Source organism: Urtica dioica, chromosome 2, assembly GCF_054948205.1.
Source record: "Urtica dioica subsp. dioica isolate 48M chromosome 2, U.dioica_male_clone48M_v1_H2, whole genome shotgun sequence".
Lineage (NCBI taxonomy): Eukaryota > Viridiplantae > Streptophyta > Magnoliopsida > Rosales > Urticaceae > Urtica > Urtica dioica.
The window spans coordinates 39,728,985-39,750,150 of record NC_142757.1 but is presented as its reverse complement, the minus strand read 5'-3'; the positions used below and the strand labels follow the sequence as shown (position 1 = coordinate 39,750,150).

The window sequence follows — 21,166 nt, the reverse complement described above, 5'->3', positions numbered from 1 at the left end:
ATAGAGTCTCCAACTCTCAATGTCTCATAACCAGACGTCATAGATTCTCCTAACAATCGTACTGAGATCAATAGTCCTTTGATCTTTAGATTGCGAATATATTGTTTTAAGCAAACCATGAAGAGTATGTTCATGCAAATCTACATTTTTCTCTTCATGTATTGTTAGCTTTGTTTATGGACTAAAGACTAAGGTTTTATCATAAAGCTTCAGACAAGGAAAAAAGAATGAATGTTTCAACTTTTATTAATAAATAAGAAACTACTAGAAAGAGTCTTCGTGAGACTTTATTACATCAAATGTACATAAGTAAAGACTACAACTCTTCTTGTGGGCACCATTGACAACACTAACAACAACATGTTCCCCATTGTTGTTGCAGTTGTGGAATCTGAGTGCAGGGATAGTTGGACATGGTTTTTGCAATATCTACGGGAGGATGTGAAGATCCACAACGGTCTACATTGGACATTCATAACAGACAAACATAAGGGACTTAAAGAAGCATTAAATGGCATATGGGAAGAAGGTGCCATACCAGGTGAGCATCGACATTGTGCTAGACATTTGAGGAGTAATTTTACCAAGGTAAGTATAATCCCATCTTTTAATTATCAGTAACTAATCAATTCCTAACAATTTACTATGTTGTTATCAATGTATAAGGTATTCAAGGAGCAGTTCCTAAAAACAAAAGTAATGTTTGCTGCCATGGCTTACTCAATGGAGAAATATTTGTCTGACATGGAAGACATCAAGAATGAAGATGTGAAGGCTTGGGAATGGCTGATTGACAAGGAGCCTCATCATTGGGCAAGGGCATGCTTCAGAACAACTCCTAAGTGCGACATTGTCTTGAATAATCTTTTCGAATGCTTCAATGAGACTAGGGCTTTATTGATGGCTAGACAAAAGCCAATACTCTCAATGCTTGAGAGAATCAGGATGTATTTACTACAGAGATTCACTAAGCAACGGGTAGCAGCAGATAAGTGGAATGGAGACATAGGTCCCCGGATTTCGAAGATCCTAGAGAAAAACAAGTTGCTCAGTGCACAGAACATGGCACATTATTGTGGCAATGAGCAATGGCAAGTCCAAAATATGTATGGCAGCATGTACGCCGTGGACCTCAGAAACGGGACATGTTCATGCAAAAGATGAGACTTATCAGGTGTTGTTCCTTATGCAAGTAACAACCTTTTTCTCTGGTTTTCATTGACACCATTGGTTTTCTGTTGTTATGCAGGGATACCTTGTGGAAACGTGATCAGTTGTATTTGGAGTAATAATGAAGAACCTGAGAAGTACGTGGCTGACTATTACAAAAAAGAAACGTACATGAAGGCGTACCGACACCAAATCCATCCACTGAACCCACTATTACAAAAAAAGAAACGTACATGAAGGCGTACCGACACCAAATCCATCCACTGAACCCCATTGAACAATGGCCAAAAACTGGGAAGACACTAATGGAAATGCCTCCTAACATATCAAAGCCAATGAGGCCAAGAAAACTGAGAAGGGTGGAGCCTGATGAAGTTTTGCCACCTCGAGGAGCTACAAGATTGAGAAGATATGTCATCATCAAATGCTCAGCTTGTGGAGAATATGGCCATAACATGAAGACCTGTTTTAGAAGAAAACAAGAGAATTTGGTTAGTGATCTCAACTCAATAATTATGGAGAGAGCTGAAATGAGAAGTAATCCTATGTTTTTTTGTTTTGTTCTGCAGAGAGAATCAAAGAAGAAAGCTAGAGATGGAAGCCAACGCTCTCAGCGAGGACGTGGCCAATCTGGAAGTCAACCACCTAGCCAACAATCACACGCAGGTCCCAGCGTAGGTGCAAGTCAAGCTACAAGTCATGATGCAAGTCAAGGGGCAAGTCAAAGTGGAAGTCAAGCTGCAAGTCAAAGTGCAAGTCAAGTTGTACCTCAAACTGCTAGTCAAGCTGCAACTCAAAGTGCGAGTCAAGCTGCAACTCAAACTGCAAGTCAACGTCAACCTCAACTAGAAATTAGAGTGAGTGATTACAAACAAGGCTTTGTGAATTTCTAAGTTATTAGTTACACACCCAATATTTTTAATACATCTGGACTTTTTCTATTTGCAGCGCAGTCCGAGATTCAAGACTGTTGATGATCCAAACAGGCTACAGACTCTTCAGCCAAGAAAATTATTCAGAAAGAATTGAAGCATGTTGCCCATAATTTTTTTAATTTGTTTATGTTGTTTATTATGTGACGAAACAATAGTATTTTTTAGGTCATTTTCTACGCGATGTATGTGCATCTTTTGGTTTAACAACACGATTGAAGCATGTTGCCCAAATATTGGAATCTATTTATGTTGTTTATTATGTAAGAAAACAGTAGTATTTTGGAGGTCAATAACAACAGATTCAATAAATTTCTTTAACATGGAATGACTATAACATAGAAGTTGATTACAATACATTTCATTCTGATACATTCACATAAACCAAAAGGATCCATAGCAAAAACTGCAAAAATCTTTGCAGATTGTCCCAGAATTCAATCTGATACAGACGTTCACTACAGTACTTATAATGATATCCTAATTATAAATGACTATAATACAGAGAAAAATTACAATCATAGATAGCAAAAACTTCAAAAAATTTCTTTCATGTTTAATCTTTGACCGAGGTTCTTCAATTCATCAATAATGGCATCATGTCCATTCTGTTCATCATCGTCATGAGTTCAATAATTGTAGCCGCCTTCGTTAATCTTTCTCAGCAAGCCTGGAATAATTTCAACTGACTACTACACATTTCAAGGTCGATCCATTGTAAAAATCCACAACTTGTATCTTTGTTTTTCTGTAAATTTTCAAACTTGATTGAAAATTAAAAACCAACAAAATTTATTTTCAGTTAAATAAAAAACCTCAACATCTAGCCTTCGGAAATACCAACAAACTACTACAAAAAAAACCAACAGTTTTTATTCCCACTGAAATCAAAAACCTCAAAATCTAGCCTTCGGAAATATTTAAAAACCTTCTACCAAAAACCCAACAAATATTGTTCTCAGTTAAATAAAAAAATCAAAGGAAATTGATACGTACCTTATATTAGGGACAACTAAAAAACCTTCTACCATGACTTAACGATGTCCACGATGTCCTCTTAGAGCAAACCAAGCCACAAGTGCATCTTGGTGTTCCACAATTCTTAGAATGGGCTTCGTCGTTTCTGGCTGAGACTCGACGATTCCAAGAACTACTCGAGCTGTAAGTTTCCATTGTGTTTTGGTGAACTTGATTCGCGACTGGTTTGGTGAAATTGAAAATTCCAAACTGATTTGGGGATTTAAAGAACCCTAAATCCCAAATCTAAATATTTTGGGGTTTTTGCTCTGAATTGGACATATAAAATGGACGATATCAAAGGGAAATTTAATAATTTTGCTATGAAATGGGCACACGTGCGTCACACGTGGTCTAAATGGTAACAGAATCGACCACAACTTGACGGAAGGATATGATGTGAAAGGGTTTGAAAAATATATGGTGACCGGTTGTAACAAAATGAAAGTTGGGATAAGGTTTGTGGTTCGTCAACAAGTTTAGGGGACAAAAATGAAATTAATCATTTTTTTTCAAATGCAGTATGTCCTCAAGCTTAGGTGTTGGAGGTGCTGATCCGTCGGAGACACCGCCACATGGAGGACGAGGTGTTACGATGGGCGCGGTTCCCAAAAGGTAAGAAAGGGAAAGAATGTTGTCATAGTTTTCGATCCGGTTTTACGGCAGTTTTATCCGCCCAAGAAAATGGCACTGCAAGGCGATAGGGTCAAGAAGGGTGAGAAGATTGAAATATTTTCCAATAGTTTGGGGGGCCTGGTACGAACGCATATTTCTCCCGCCACTCCATCGTGGAATGATGTTATGTTGTTTGTTGTGTGGGAGAGACTTCATCAAACCACTCGCGAGGAATGGACTACGTCAGTTGCTGGACAATGCTATGTAAGTTTAATTTAATTTTAAGTTACGCTTCATGTTTTTAATTAATGTAATCAACTTTGTAACTATTGTATGCAGACCCGGATCGTAGACCAGGTAGCCGATATACGACGATAAGCTGAGGCGCAAGCGGAATCCTCGAGCCAAGAGGCTATGCAACAGGCTGCCATGCCTATTTTTCTCGGCACGCAACATGACTTGGCTATAGATATAGGTCCATTGATCCCTTTTTTGGATTTGCTAGAAGCCCAGGCTAACGATATCGAAGCTGGACTTTCATCACCTCAAGTCCAGGGGGAAGAGATGTCTACGCTCCGGGAAGCAGTGAGAGGCCTAGTTGGAGCATACGACGTATTGTCTAGAGGGGCGCATTTGACCCCGAGGTTGCATTGAAGTTGAGCCAGATTGTGAGCCGTTACGGGTTACCGGCATCGAGCTCCCCGCGTACATCCGAGCGCACCCCAGAGGCACGACGTCGAGGATCACCTGAGGATCCTCCATCGTCATCGGCTTGAGCAAGTAGAGGAAGTCGTGGCCCCGACTCTGATAAGCCTGGATATGGACCAGGTGGAAGACGCGCATCAGACGGACGACGTTGAGCCTAGTTATTTCTTATTGAGACGTTTTATTATGTTCAGACACATTATATTTCGTTTTTATTTTGTTTAAACCATTAATTAGTTATATTACTACGTATTTTGCTATAAATGAAACTTTTAATTTCATGTTTCTAAAAATTAAATTAAACTAAAAAATACAAAACAGTACTTTTAGAAGCAACAAATGCTCCTAAAGTGGCTTCTAAATATTACCCGCGAAATGGCGCAAAGATATAGAAGCGACAATCTGTGACAAATTTCGCGGGAGCCATTTTCGGTGCCAAATTTTTTGTTTTAGAAGCGACTCTAGAAGTGATATGTCGCTTCTAATTTTGGAAGCGACATTAGAATCAACATACTTATAGAAGCGGACTTTTAGAAGCGACTTTGTCGCTTTTAAAGTCGCTTCTAAATGTTATTTAGAAGCGACTTCTGTCACTTTTAAAGACTTTTTTTGTAGTAGTGGATTATCATTCTGTGTGTCATTTACTTTAATGTACTATTTTATATTTTATTTCATCGAAACACATTGTCGCATATATTGACTCATCATTGTCTATGATATCTTGCGTCTGCCTAAATAGAATTTTAGATCTTATAGTAAATTAACACTTTTTCAAGTCTAGTTTAAAAACACGTAATATTTGAGTGGTTTCAAGTTTACCCTCCTATCCCTTTATTGGGTAACACAAGAACTCATCTAATATAAATTTGAAACCAACAACGATTTATTTGTCCTCATCACTCATGATACAAGAAACATATAATCAAAACTTTATTTCAAGAATAATATATATATATATATATATATATATATATATTGCATTATATCGTTATATTTTAAATATTGAAGTTAAAGACGGATAAATTTTAAATTCATTCTAAAATAGTGCTTAAGCCAAAACTCCTAATTATTTATTTTTAGAATTTCATATTCAATCTCGATGTTTAAAACAACTCGCAAAACAATGTAAATTAAAAAAAAAATAACATATCTAATTTTTTTACACAACCTCTAGGGTACCCTACTTAGTAAGTCAAATTAAAATTTTGACTTTAGCGAAGTAGCCTACATTTTAGATTAATTTTAAATAACAAAAAAATTAGAGGGAAAGATTTGAAAGAATTACCCTTACGAACTGTAGTTAAAATAAAAATTATTAGTACTTTTTTCAATTTTTTTAATTTCAAAATCCCAACAAAATTAAGTTTAACCCCTCTTACAGCATAACAAATCAAATCAAATCAAATCACATTATGGTTAACACACAAAGAACTTCAAAATCCCAATTTCTAGGTGAATAGTACGGGTAATTATCTACTAATAACACTTTATCAAGGCATGTATGGGTTAATATTGTTGATGATAAATTGGAATACAGAATGTAAACTAATTGCCACATTATTAAAATTGGCTATTATGTTTGAAACCTTGAAACATTTTCTAGTTTTCCATTTTAAGTTTCCAAGCAACGAAGTCTATCCGTGTAACTTTTCTAAAGTCCTACTGGAATGGTTTCTTTATGAGAGGGTCAATGTCGCTTTTCAATTCATTTAGATATTAGGCTAATGAAAGCAAGTTCAGATAGATGTTAGCGCAGAGTATGAAAGCGATCAAGAAGATTTAACTCCCAAATGAAAATATCACAGGCTCACCAAAGAGAAGTTTGTCAATAAGCGGTGAAGACCTTTAATGGTTAAAGTTGGAAGTAAGGAGTTCTTAAAATCTTATCCTATGTAGGGAGTCGTGAAGATAAAAAAATTATAGTCCATGACATTTTGGACCTTTTGAAATCCTACTATCCTAGATTGCGAGAGTATGGCGGGTAATTGTTAAGCTCTATACCCCCATTAATATACAATTTCCATGACGCATGGATCTCTATAAAATAATACAAATAAGACTGTTGTGAAGGTGCTATGAAAAATGCACATAAATGAGGGAGCCACATAGGAAATCAAAAGTGAGATAAGGACGAAATACCCCACTTTCTTATAATTAGTCTAAAGGACAAAAATGAATTAAGCTGGTTTGAGATTGTAAGATAAAAAAAAAAATATGTATGAGCTCAACTGGAAGTTACAAATATTTGAGTTTATTTAATGAGCCTTTATATATGCTATAAAAAGACGTATCTCAAAAAGAAGAGAATGGTCGCAAAATAGAATTTTAAATTTATGTAAGGCTCAAAGAAGGTTCGTATTAATTTCGAGGAGTTTCGGATTCGTTTTGATTAAGTAGATTTTTTCAAATTAAGATGTTAGTACATCTTAATGAAATTGTGATTAAATCGGTCACTTAATTTTCTACGAATGTTTTTCATATATTTAGAAGCAAAATCTCACATAATAGACTATTTGAAATGTTGGATTTACAATCTAATCAACGTTTTAAACACGTTTAAAATCTAATCACACTTAGTGACGTGGCCTCATTAATCAGATAGCATTTTACATTATTATACCTAGCATTTCTATATGTTAACTTTGGTAAATGATTAATTTACCGAAATAATCGAAAAATTGGCTAACTCCTTAAAATAATAATTGAAATTCGCTAGATAACTACGGCGCCTAGAAAAATCACTACGACCAAACATAGCTTCGGCCGCGATAAGTCACGGCGACAAAACCGCGACATTTTGAGATTTCGCCACGACTTGTCAATAATTTCAGCAACTAAAAATACTTCCAAACTTTTAAATTTTTTAAATTTTAGCCATCATTATTTGCGGCTAAAGTAGAAATTGTAACTTATCTACTCCTTTGTTTCTCTCTACTTATTATCCATCTCTCGCCAACCTCTGTTTCTCATCCTCCATCGTCGTCGTACTTTGGGCGTCATCTTTTGCACCCTGCCAATACCATTCGTTGGTAATCTCTCTCTCTCTCTCTCTCTCTCTCTCATTGATAACCGCTGCTCCCCTCTCTATAATATGTCTCTCTTATTCCCTATATCTTTCTTTCTATCACGTATAAACTTTATGATGGACCTCCGCTCCTCACTCTCCTATATTTGAAATTCAGTGCCAAAATAAATTGAATCATATGGTTATTTAGGGGTTTTCAGATTTAGCTTTTGATTTAATATTTTTTAAATTTGATTTCAATTTCTAGGTTGAAAGCTTATTGCAATTGATTATCCAATTCTAAAGTTTATTTTGAGATTTATAGCTTAAAGGTTTCTCTGATATAATTGATGGTTTTCCTCGTAATAACATGAAGTTTTTTTTTAATGTTATGAGACACGAATTATAATTTTTTTTATAACTACTAATAACTATTCGATAAACGAGTTCATGAAGAAAGTGAATGGGAAGGCAATGCATATTTCTAATGTTTGAAGATAATGTTATCGCTGAAATTTGAACAATGATTTAAGAATCGGGGCGGTTCGACCCAAGGTCAGACAGAGTGGCCGCACCCAAGCCGGGTATGCAGAACTCAAAAGTAACGAATGTCGCTCTTCTAGTTCGAAAATGTTCTTCATGCGTCGTGGACAATTGAGAATAATAAAAAGAAGAAAAAGCTAAAAGGTCGGATAGGCGCCTTTGGTGCGGTCTCCGACACTCAACGTTAGTTTTATTGATATACTTGAGGTCGTGGCACCGATATTCTTTGAGAGTACTTTAGAAGATTTAGTGATCGATTCATAAGAAATCGTGAACTGAGGGTCCTCGAGAGCCTTTAGAACTCTACAAGAAAGTAGAGAATGTTTAGAAAAATTTACGATCAGTGCAAATCTAAGAGTACATGCTTAAGCCCTTTAACTCGTGTACTCTTAGAATCACTATGTATGAATACATTCATGAAGAACTTAATCCTGAAATGAGACATAGTCATTTATGGCTAGTCATCTTCACTTGACAAGCTGAAAATCAAGGTCCCTATTTAAGGACTGCAGATTGGACAAGTTGGTGTAGTGACTTAGTCATAAGAGGATTACGAGACACATAAATATGAAATTTATGTACAAGATTGCTTAAATGCAATGTATGTCACCTCATTGTTCTTGAGAAAGTGAATAAATTAATAGGGCCAAGTATCCAATTGAGAGTACTCGCGGGATCAAGCATTGTGACATAGTAACTTCATGTCACACTAAAATACATGTGCTTATTTACAACAACAAATGAGTTGATGGAAACAATATCTAGTTAATGACATTCATGAAGGGTTAATATGTAAAATATTATGTGGATCTCAATGTGTTATGGTGTAATACATAGTGTAGAAAAGTAAATATGAGGCGAGTGATTGTCAGTATCAATTCGTTAGTGGAGTCAATTGATACTAACAATGAACATTGAAAAAAGTATAGGAATTTTTGTGTCCAATGTGTCAATCCTAAGCTTTTCTCATAGTTTATAAGATCTCTACAACATGCTTGTAGAAAGTATATTAGTTGAAGGTTCAGTTGTTGAATCTAATACATTTTGTGAAATGCACTTGCGAATGTCACTTAGACTGAAAATTAGATCTTCATTTAAAATTATCGAATAGTCAAAATTGGATTTTGGTATTTAACATATGATGCTGAATACATAAATACTATAAGTTATAAATACGATTTATATCCATAGTATTTAAAAGTGGTTTTAGACTTAAATATATCCTTGAATTTCCACGTGTCTTTTTCCCATTGCTGATAGACCATTTAAATAGAATTAATGACATTTAAATTAATTAGTAATTATAAAATGAATGACATGGACATAGTAGGTCGTGACCCCTTGTATAGGTAAGAAAAGATATGGCCAAAGAAGGTGGTTATATACACTTGCAAAAACCTTATTGGCTAGATTTCTTTGAGAAATGGATGATCTAAAAACGTGGACTCAGAGAAGGTGGGAGAGTGGATGCCTAGACAAGTGGAGATCATGGTCCATGGTTTATGGATAATGGGTTCTAAGCGTTTGAAGGCTATAATTAACAGCCCTTTCCATTTCTGAACAATAACATCGCAAGAGGCAAATTCATTTTGTTCTCAACGTTTTTCTCTCCCTTCTCCTCTGAGGCATTTGGTATCATATTCCTATAAATATTACCAAATTATTCCAAATAGTTGTGACTCGAAAACCCTTTTTCAAGTCACAAAAGTTCACTTGTGCTCACTCACGTATTATACATATGTTTCTTGAGTATTGCTAAAGACTCCATTATGTTGGCTCTATGACGTCAACAAGAAGGTCCAGAGGAAGATGAGCACGAGATTGAAGATAATTAGTTGCTGGTCCACAAAAATTAGTATCCAATCTATAGCTTTCATGCATTATGTGTAGGTTTCTTAAATACCAATTTTTATAAAATAAAGAGCATTTTGAAAATACCGCCATGTAAGATATGTTTAATATTTTTCAAAATCCTACATGTAAATTTCTAACACTCAATTTTCTGCATTCGGAGGTCAGATTTCCATGGTTTTTGTTGAACGCACAATATTTTGTCACATCGCATTCAGATCCCGCCTCCATAGGTGTAGGGTCATGGAGTTTTCTGCACCTCAATGTGAGGATCTATGTTCATGCGTTCAATGGGGTAAAGCTTGTGTAGTTGCAAAACTTATCTTCCAAGTGCGGCTTTGATCTTTCCATGTACTTCTAGGTACATGTACTTCTCTGCTTAAGTTGAGAGCTCGGCCATCGTTCGAGGCTCTTGCTTGACAAATGAGCTGAGTAAGTCCCTTATCAGATACCATTCGAGAATCGGTGCAATGGTGTCACCGTCCTCAAACTGCTCTACACTGTTAGATTCCACTATGATACTACCCAAGTACTTACGGAGCATCTACATTGTTGCAATCGAGAATCCGTATGCTGGGATCGGGAGCATCTACGCTCTCGTGCATGCGAAAGTAGGTGTGATCACCCTCGCACTTGTTTGTGCAAAGCATAGATGTGATCACCTTTGGAGCTCCCTGAGTGGGTAAGATTGTAAGCCTACCCGGCTGGGCCGATACGTTTATTGATGGTGGCCCTATTGTTTCTCTGGCTCGCGAGATGGTCCGTCAGTTGACAGACGTTCTCCTCGAGCTCAATGATGGAGAACTCCCGTTGGTCTTGCTCTGGAATCAGGCCGACGATCTCGTTTAGAGGCTTCTTGATTTCTCGGTGCAAGTGAAATGCGCAGTTTTCCACTAAGTGATTTGTGGCTCCCTTGGACGTGTTGAGAATCTGAGTTCTAGACATCACGATCAATGGGTTATGATGGGAATATTTTTCTATCTCCCCAAGCCGGAAAGTCTCACCGTGCGAGCTCGTGAATGTTTCTCGAGTCCTCTCCTTCTAGTGCCAAAATATTGTCGCTGAAATTTCAATGAGAATTGTAGACTTTGGGTTGTTCGACACAAGGTCAGAATAAATGGCCGCGCTTGAGATAGGTATGCGAAACTCGAAAGTCACGCGTATCGCTCTTATTGTTCGAAAAACGTTTCTCGTTTGTCACGGAGACATGAAAATATGAAGAAGAAAGACGCATGTCCAGTGCCGAAAGGTCAAGGAAGTTGGTGACATGATGACAGGGGAGCCGGCGACCGAAGCCCCGGTGAACGGCGGTCGTAACTATAACGGTCCTAAGGTATCGAAATTCCTTGTCGAGTAAGTTCCGACCTGCACGAAACGTGTAACGATCTGGGCACTGTCTCGGAGAGACACTCAGTAAAATAGACATGTCTGTGAAGATTCGGACTACCTGCACCTGGACAGAAAGACCCTATGAAGCTTCACTGTTCCCTGGGATCGGCTTTGGGCTTTTCCTTAAATAGCTAAATGGGTGTAGAGGTGGGGCATCCGGCGCACTAGCCGACACTCAACACGAGTCTGATAGTTACGCTTGAGGTGGGAGACCCAATATTCTTTAAAAATATTTTAGGAGATTTAATTATCGATTAAGAGGAAATCATGTGAGGATGGTCCTCAACAACGTTTCTGAACTCTGGAATAGTGTATAGATTGTTTGAAACAATTACATTCAATCCTCCTTAGAGGAGAGATATTTATAATTTTAGGAGACTGAGGAAGCCCTCAAGGGCATGCACGGTGCATGAGGTAGAGACACACCGCGTGGAACCTGATCAGCTGCTGCAAGCGGCGAGCTTCTGTGGTGCGAGTTGTGGGAGCCCGCGCAAATGCAAACTCGAGTTGAGAAGAGAAAAACACACTTTTGGTGCCTTAGAACTTCTCGACCAAAGAGTTCTCCCTCTCTCTTGACCGATTCTCTCTCTCTTTCTCTACCCTTTGGAATTGCTTTATTCCGTTCTTAGAAAATAAGAGTGAGATCTTGAAACAATATTTGTTTCTTGATCATGTGAGATTAAAGAGTGTGGTCTCACGCCGTATTTCTTTATTCGTCCGAAGATTACGTTTTGGAAGACTATGATGTTATCAAGATGAGTACGAGGATCTGAAAGAATAAAGAATGAGATCAAGGCGTCAAAGATGAGGATCTGAAAGCTTGAAGAACGAGATCAAGGTGTTTGAAGACGGATTGAGAAAGCTCGAAGTTTCAGTCCGTGAGCCCAATCTGTAAGTTCTCTATGAACCTTGTTCTTTGTTCTTATTGGTTGCTTGATATGTTTGAATGCTTTCATTATTTAATTAATAAAGTAAATATAGATCTTGTTAGATAACCATACATTTAATTAGCTCTTTTAGTGTAATTATTTTATTCCGCAACTTACATGGTTATCAATGTGAGCACATAGTTACAACGAGTGGTATTGGAGCGATTGTTGGTGTCCGATACCGTTCGTATTGTCGGGGATGATTCCCCCATATAACCATATAAATGCGGAAAAGTAATTAATTACGCTAATCATGAGCTAATTAATTCAATGATTATATGACAAGATCTATATTTACGTTAATTAATATTATGAGAGAGCATATAAGTCAAGCAACCGACACAAGAGTAAACAAGTACTTACATTGATTTTCGGTTCACGAACTGAAAGCTTTCACAATCCGTCTTCGTCTTGAACGTACAAGCTTCCACACGATCCAACAAAGAACTCCTTCTTCAAGGACTCGATGTGATGACACCTTAGTCTTTCGAAACGTAATCTCCGAGACGAATAAGAAAGATGAGTGGGCACAGTCTTTATCTCACTAGATCACGAAACTAGATATTTCGAGATCTCGCTCTTATTTTACTAAGAATGGAAACGAATTTCCGAGGGGATGAGAAGTAGAAGTGCACGGCCAAGGAGGCTAGGTTGCACGAAATTTTCACTCAAAATTTGCTTAAAATAATTGCTTATTTTTGCCTTCTCATGAACCCTTATTTATAATAGTAAAAAGGAGATATTCATGGAATCTTCCAGAATATTTTATTTCCTTTTATTGTGTTCACACTAGTGGATTAAATCTAGGCCATTGGATCTCATCTAGTGAATCCTACTTTTTCTCTCATCCATCAGATCAATATCTATGGGATATTATTCTTTTATTTAAATAGAGAATAATTTATTTAGTGAGATAATAAAGGAGAATATATTATTCTCCTAAATATTGTCCTAAATACTTTCCTTTAAATAAGGAGAAAATATAGGACAATATCTTATATTTTTCTCTCTCCTTTATTTAAACAATTAAAGAGAAAATATTGATAAATACCAATATTGAGAAAGTCGAATTTTAGGCACACGGCCAAGGGGAATTTGCGCAACTCCTATGCCGAAATTCCTAAATTCGATTTTCATATTTTGTGCAAGGCCCAATTGCTTAAAACCCAATTAATCATTTATTTACTTGGTCCAACAATAAACAAATAATTAATAATTGTTTATTTACTTGATCAAACAATAAATAAACAATTCTACCATAAATATTTATTTAATTCTGCGAATACCCGTTTTCCAGAATTAATGATGTCAATCACAATTACAGCAAGTGAGATTAATAATGATAAACATTATTATACGAAAGTTCTTATCCGCCTTTATCAGAGCCGAATCGGGGACTATGGACCTAGTAATAGAAGCTTAAAAAATCCGATGAAAAAGACGAAATAGTCCTTTCTCTTTTGTCCATCGATTCGTCTAATCTTGGTCAAATACTCCACCTTGTAAGCCAAGACTGAACTCTCCTTTATACTAGAATTATATTTACTCATCGTGACGAGTGTCCACTGATATAGTCAGTTCGTGATCAAGATCCTCCAGGTTCAACCCGTGTCAAGAGAAGTCAATTTTTCCGTTATACTTCTCTTGATACATATCAGCCCTAAGCATTGTTGCTTCCCCAGCGAAAGATTCTTTCGAACGTTACTTACTTCGAAAGTGCGCGCAATCTATCGGTTCTGGAATCAACCCTTAGGTGAGAGAACATTAACCTTCTTTCAAGAAGGCTGGATTCCGTATCTGTAAATCATTTCCCACTCGAATTATGCTCTGAGAAAACTCCCAAGACATAAGTTGTGATTAGCATGAATAGCCTTTTAGCGAATGAGTCAAAGAGCTCAGTAACATAACCCAGTGTCCATGATCACTTCAGGATTTAGATCAAGTCTCACTGTGACCATCATAGTGGCCTCGGTCAGTGTGTCGTAACGGTCCTTAAACGACACATCTACACCAAGACCTGTCCAGGTCGTACACTTGCCACAAGTGTAGAATGCTCCCACATAGTGATCAGCCTTCACCCATGTGTTCCACATATATGACTTTGGATATAGTTTTCCATGCGTATATCAGTCATCGACCATGTTCTAGCACACCGCCCGAACTCAGGTGCCCAGCACGTGACTCAGTTAGATACGGAGGCTATGGAATAATGAATGTTTAATAAATCTCATTAAATAACAAATAACTCTTTCAATTCAAATAGATAATAAATGTCAAACTTTGTTTTATTAATAATTTCAACGAGAATTTACATAAGTATCTTCTCGTGGGCAAGAATTCCTAACACGTATTTCTTCAACAAGTTGTATCAGAGCGATTGTTCGTGTCTGATACTTACTTACTTTTCCTAACAAGTGGTATTAGAGCGAATGTTCGTGTCTGATATCCTACGTGTTTCAAAGATGAGTTGTGTCGGAGCAATCGTTTGTGTCCGATACCCCCCTTCGTTTCCCAACAATCGGCTTCATGACAAAGATTTCCGATCCATTCAACTAATTCATTAATCAACTATCCTAATCATATTAGACAATTTCAAAGGAACGAAAGGTCATGATAACACACGACACATGTTCTAAGTGCCGGTGATTATTGCACCTCAAACAACCATTTAAATGTGGAAAATATTAATTACGCTATTATAAGATAATTAAAACATGGTTATTAATTAAACAAGATCTAGATTTACGTTATTTAATGAGAGCAAACGCAATACATCAAGCAACCGATAAATTTAATGACAAGTTCAGAAGACTTACAAATTGGGCTCACGTACCGAACCTTCAAGCTTTCACAATCCTTCTTCAGTCTATAAAAGATTACTCACAATAAGACCTTCGGGATGACTCTGACACTTTCGGATTCCTTCTCTTCGTGTTAATGACATTGTAGTCTTCCGAAACGTAATCTTCGAGGAAGAAAAGACTAATGAGTGGGCAACGATTTTTGATCTCACTTAGATTTGAAACGAGGTGTTTCAGATCTTTCTCTCTTATTTCTAAGAATGGAATTGAAGCAATTCTAGGGGAAGAGGAAGGAAGAGGATCGGCCACACCAAGCGGGAAGGGTTGGCTGATTCTTTCTATAGCAAAATTAGGTCAAAAAATCATCTTTTTTTGCTTCTCATGAACCCCCTGAATATAAGGAGAGAATATAGGACAATAACTAATTTACTATATTTCATCTCCTTTATTTTAGGAACAAATAAAGAGAATAAACTGTTATAAAATAAGCATCAAAAAATCGCCCACCTCCTGATAAGGAGGTGGCGAATTTCTTCACCACAAGACCCGGCCCAAAAATCAGAAATTATTTATTTACGTGATCCAACAATAAATAAATAACTTATTAATTGACTATTTACTTGATCCAACAATAAATAAACAATTCTACTATAAATAGTTATTTAATTCCGCAAATACCCGTTTTTCAGAATTAATGTTGTCAATCACAATTACAGCAAGTGAGACTATAACAATGAAACCATTATTATATGAACGTTCTTATCCGCCTTTATCGAAGCCGAATCGGGGACTATGGACCTATTATTTGAAGCTTAACAAACTCGATCAAAAGACAAAATAGTCTTTTCTCTTTTACGTATCGTTTTATCTAATCTTAGTCACTACTCCACCGTGTAAGCCAAGACTGAACTCTCCCATAATACTATAATTATATTTACTCATTGTGACGAGTGTCCACTATTTAGTCAGTACGTGATCATGATCCTCTAGGTTCATCCCGTATCGAGATAGGTCAATTTCTTCCGTTATACCTATCTCGTTGCATATATACCCTAAGCACAGTTGCTTCCCTAGCGAAAGATTCTTCCGAACTTAAGCCAACTTTGGAAGTGCTAGCAATCTATCGGTTCTGGAATCAACCCTTAGGTGAGAGAACATTTACCTTTTTTTAGGAAGGCTGGATTCCGTATATGTAAATCACTTTCTTCAATGATCATGTCCTGACTTCCCAATACACCTATTTAGTCAGTGTTTCATTAGCCTTTAACATGGTGAATCACAGAACCCGGTAACATGACCTAAAAGTCAATGATAAGCGACCTCGGCTAGTGCGTTGTAACGGTCCTCAAACGACACATCTATCCAAACCAAAGTTTGTTCGGGTCGTACACTTACCAGAAGTGTAGAATGCTCCCACTGAGTGATCAACCTTCACTCATGTTCTACATATATGATTTAAGATAAGGCTTTCCAGGCGCATATCAATCATCGACCTTGTTTTAGTTCACCACCCGAACTCGGATGCCCAGCATGCGACTCAGTTTGATACGGAGACTACGGATGATAGTTGTTATTGATTCTGAATTTTATCAAACCTCAACCCACTAATCATATTATACTAACTTATTATCTTATTTAGTAATCATCATCTTCTAGTGGGTGATATTCCTAACACTAAGTTATATTCATCATGGCAAAGCAATTAAATAAACAAGCATTACAAGCAACATGGTTTGATTCGGTTTGATCGTATCCTATTTGACTCTTTATAAATAAAACGAGATGAACCCCTTATCAAATTGGTTCATGGATAGAATATGGGCCCATATCTATGTCCCATTGAAAATTAAATTAATAACAATTTATTTCTTTTTCAATCAAACCATTTAAATCAATCACACGAATGAATCGATTAATAAAGTAAATCATCTAACTCTGATACCACTTGATGAAAAAAGTAAGCAGGTATCAAACACGAGCAATCGCTCCGACACCACTTGTCGGTGATGCACATAGGGTATCAGACACGAAACAATCGCTCCGATACTTCTTGTTGGTTAATCATAGTTGGTATCAGACACGAACAATCGCCCCGACACAATTTGTTTGGTGAACCAAGCGGGCATGAGACACGAACAATCGTTCTCAAAACACTTGTATCGTGATGTGCTCACTTTGATAACCATACAAGTTGCGGAATTAATTAATTACACTAACAAAAACTAATTAATATTATGGTTATCTAACAAGATCTAGATTTACTTATTAATTAAATAATGAAAGCATACAAACATGTCAAACAACCAATAAGAAAAAATAATAAAGTTCGAAGAACACTTACAGATTAGGCTCACGAACAGAAACTTCAAGTTTTCACAATCTGTCTTCAAACGCCTTAAGCTTCTTCTTCAAGTTTTCAGATCCTCGTACTCCTCTTGATGACACCTATTCTTCCAAGACATAATCTCCGGACGAATAAAGAAAGATGGTGTGGGACCACACTCTTTAATCTCACACGATCAAGAAACAATGCTGGTTCAAGATCTCACTCTTATTTTCTAAGAACAGAATTGAGTAATTCCAATGGGGAGAGAGAGAGAGAGAGAGAGAGAGAGAAGGGGGGTGAGGGGGGACATCCACAGCTAGAGAGGTGGACAAAAATTTGCTCTTCCAAGGACTCATATTTATCTTCTCATTAACCCCTATTTATAGTATCTACGAGATTTTATTTTCTGTTTAAATAGAGAATATTTAATTATGAGAGAATAAAGGAAATTTCTTATTTCCGTTTAAATATTATTCTCTCAAATATTCATAAGAGATGATAAAGGACAATATCTTTTTTTTAAATATTATTCTCTCCTAATATTCATGAGAGAGAATAAAGAACAATATCTTATTTCCTTTTAAATATTATTCTCTCTAAATATGCATGAGAGAGAATAAATGACAATATCTTATTTCCTTTTAAATATTTTTCTCTCTCTTTTATTTAAGAGAAAATATTGTTAAGTACCAATATGGTGAGGAACGAATTAAACCACACGGCCAAGAGGGTATTGACGCAATCCCTTGTGCTCATGTCACCAAATTTCGACTTCCTCATTGTGTGCAAGGTTCAATTGCTTAAAACCCAATTAATTATTTATTTACTCGTTCCAACAATAAACAAATAAGTAATTGATTAATTATTTACTTTATCGAACAATAAATAAATAATGGATCAATTGATTATTTACTTTATCAAACATTAAATAAACAATTCTACTTTAGAATACTTTATTAATTCAGTAAATACTCATTTTCTGAATTTAATGCTATCAATCATCATTATTAGAGATTCTTTATTTGTCTTATTGAAGCCGATTCGGGGACTATGGACCTAATAATAGTAGCTTAACTAATCCGATGAAAAGACAAAAAAGTTGTTTCTCTTAATCGCATCGATTTGTCTAATCTTGGTCAGACTCCACCTAGGTACGCCAACACTGAACTCTCATTTATACTAGAATTATATTTACTCGTCGTGACGAGTGTCTACTGATCTAGTCAGCTCATGATCAAGATCCTCCAGGTTCAACCTGTATCGAGAAAGGTCAATTATTCCGTTATACCTTTCTTGATACTTATATACCCTAAGCAATGTTGCTTCCCCAGCGAAAGATTTTTCCGAACGTATAGACTTCAGAAGTGTCGACAATCTATCAGTTCTAGAATCAACCCTCAGGTGAGTGAACATTGAACTTCTTTCAGGAAGGCTGCATTCGGTATCTGTCAACCACTTCATACTTGAATCATGCTCCGAAACTCCCAAGACATAAGCTGTTATTAGCTTGATAGTAGCATTTTAGCGAATGAGTCAAAGAGTGCGGTAACATGATCCAGTGTCCATAATCAGTTTGGGGTTTAGATCAAGTCTCACTGTGACCATCATAGCGACCCCGGTTAGTGTGTCGTAATGGTACTTAAACGACACATCTACAATCAAAGTCTGTCCAGGTCGTGCACTTACCACAAGTGCAAAATGCTCGTACGTCGTGATCAACCTTCACTAGTGTTCCACATATATGACTTTAGATACAGATTGAAAGTCCAGATCTACTGTATGAACTATTTCTAAGGTGTTGTATCAGAAAGTAATAACACCTGTAAAGACACCACACGATAATAGTAAACGAACACACAGAATGGTAACCCAGTTCGGCCTTAAAAGCCTAATCAAGAGGGATGAGTATCCCGGTGAAAAGTGCAACTTCACTAACGGAAAATGAGTTTAATCGGAATACAATGAATGATAACCTTTCACTATTCCTAACTCCCAGTGAACCGTAGCTTGATGCTAGTCTAGGCTCCCCCTAGACTTGAGCTCCCCTCGCGTTTCACCCTTACAATCACTCAGTGTATTAGTGTGTTATTCTTCGCCCAGAAAAACAAAACTCACACAATGGAGAATACACAAAAACCTTTTTGGCACACTCAGGTTTTTCGGCGTGAAAGTGTGTTACCTTACCTAGGGTTTCGCATTGTCTTATATACGAGACAATCAAAACGAATGTCCTCTTATCTAAGACAGATGGCACGTATCCAGCGAGCCCAGAAATAAAGCTGTCAGCGAGACCTCACCGTGAGCTGACAACTTTAACCAAGAGATGTTCTTTGAGATGTTAGAACCACCACGAGAGACAATTAGCAAGCCTGAATCAAAGGGTCAACTTCTTGTAACAACAATCTCCCCATTTGTCTTTGAGCAGGCAAAACTCTTCCTTCAAAAACGAAACATTATGCCAACCTTCAAGGAACACTCTCACCACACACACAGCACAACAGAACATCTAACTGTGAAATCACTCTTGTCACAGTGACTGACAGAGGAGACAACAAAAAATATCCATAACGAAATAACCAAGTTTTAGAAGTGACTTTTTGACTCCCCCTTTTTGCCAAGCAAAGACAAAAAGGAAGACAAACAACTAAAAAGTATCTGAGCCACGCAAAAAATCTTGAAAATATAAAAGGTTTAGGTACTTGGGAGAGGTGTAGTAGAGGAGGCGTTGGGGAGTATACGAGCTAGAGCATCTTCAAGGGCCATCTTGCGCTCAGTAGAGGTAGCAATCACTGTCTCCAGATACTTGATCTCATCAACAAGGGAAAGAGCCATCAGTTTCCTGACGTCTGCTGACATGGGAGGAACAGCAGGAGCATCATCATCATTGAAGCGAGCGTGAGGTAGGCTGGACTAGGGAGGCTTCTTCATGTCTTCCACATGATGCTTATGAAAAAGTTTGTAGCTGAAGGAGATCTTCCCTGGAGTCGAGATGCAAGCTTTCATCTCTTCTGGTGACAGAATATCCGGTTGTTGACGCAAAATGATCCCAGTGATCATGGCAGGATAAGGGATGGGAAGCTTTATAGCTTCAGAGCCAGCATGCTTGATGATTTGGGAGTATAAGAGTTTCCCAACATCAATCGAACGTCTTGTGCCAATCATGAAGAGAAATTGAGCTAGAGCGAGAGAAACACCTATGGAGTGAGCAGTAGGAATCCAGTTCTTGACTCTAATTTTGTGAAGAACAGAGTACTTAGAACTGAGAAGAGAGGCACGGTACAGCCCAGACTCAGGCCACCCTTTCTTGTCTTTCCCTCCAGAGAGTTCAGAAATCAGCTCAATTCTTGAAGGCACTTGATCCTCAGAAGTGGGAGCATTTGAACCCATGAACTCATGGATGACCTTGGGAGAGAAGTCAATGATTTTGTTCCTGATCACCACCTTTTGAAAATGAGGGGAAGTGGCATCATCGACTTGATCAGGAAGATTGACAATGAACTCTCTCACAAGCTGAGCGTGGTAGGAGCCCACTAAGGTCGCTGTGGAGAGAAGCCCGGTGCTCTTGAGAAGTTTTATGACATCAGCGCATTCCATGGCTTCATCAGAGAGCACATGTTCAGGAGCAATGCTCCGAAGAATGACGTACTTCCAACAGCTGGCATTCTGAAGGGTGTGAAAAGATATTCATGTGATTGGAACATCAGGAACATCCTGTCTAGACGACTTCTTCTTCGTGTCACGAGACCTTGCTTCCTCCGCAGCTTCTTCATCTTCGACGATGTTAGTGACATGGTCTCTGACATCCTCCACCACAATCTCCTCCTGAGGATTAATGGCATTCGCTTCAGTGGTCTCCACTCTGCTCTTCTTCCTCCTAGCATATT

The 21,166-nt window shown here is 37.4% G+C and overlaps 1 protein-coding gene across 1 annotated transcript; it reads left to right on the top strand.

The window, feature by feature from the left end:
• The first annotated feature begins 360 nt into the window (after positions 1 to 360).
• On the top strand, positions 361 to 2,199 carry LOC149404708 (uncharacterized). Its single transcript, XM_089607643.1, has 5 exons — positions 361 to 588; positions 667 to 1,147; positions 1,250 to 1,337; positions 1,740 to 1,836; positions 2,119 to 2,199. Exons 1-5 carry the CDS (start codon positions 361 to 363, stop codon positions 2,197 to 2,199), a joined length of 975 nt encoding a protein of 324 aa, XP_089463769.1.
• The last annotated feature ends 18,967 nt before the right edge of the window (positions 2,200 to 21,166 follow it).

Excerpts from the sequence above, each read along its gene's own strand:
- LOC149404708 (XM_089607643.1), top strand. The coding sequence starts at position 361 with ATGTTCCCCATTGTTGTTGCAGTTGTGGAATCTGAGTGCAGGGATAGT. Across the intron at positions 589-666 it reads TGAGGAGTAATTTTACCAAG|GTATTCAAGGAGCAGTTCCT; the intron begins GTAAGTATAATC and ends TCAATGTATAAG. Across the intron at positions 1,338-1,739 it reads GACTATTACAAAAAAGAAAC|AGAGAATCAAAGAAGAAAGC; the intron begins GTACATGAAGGC and ends TTTGTTCTGCAG.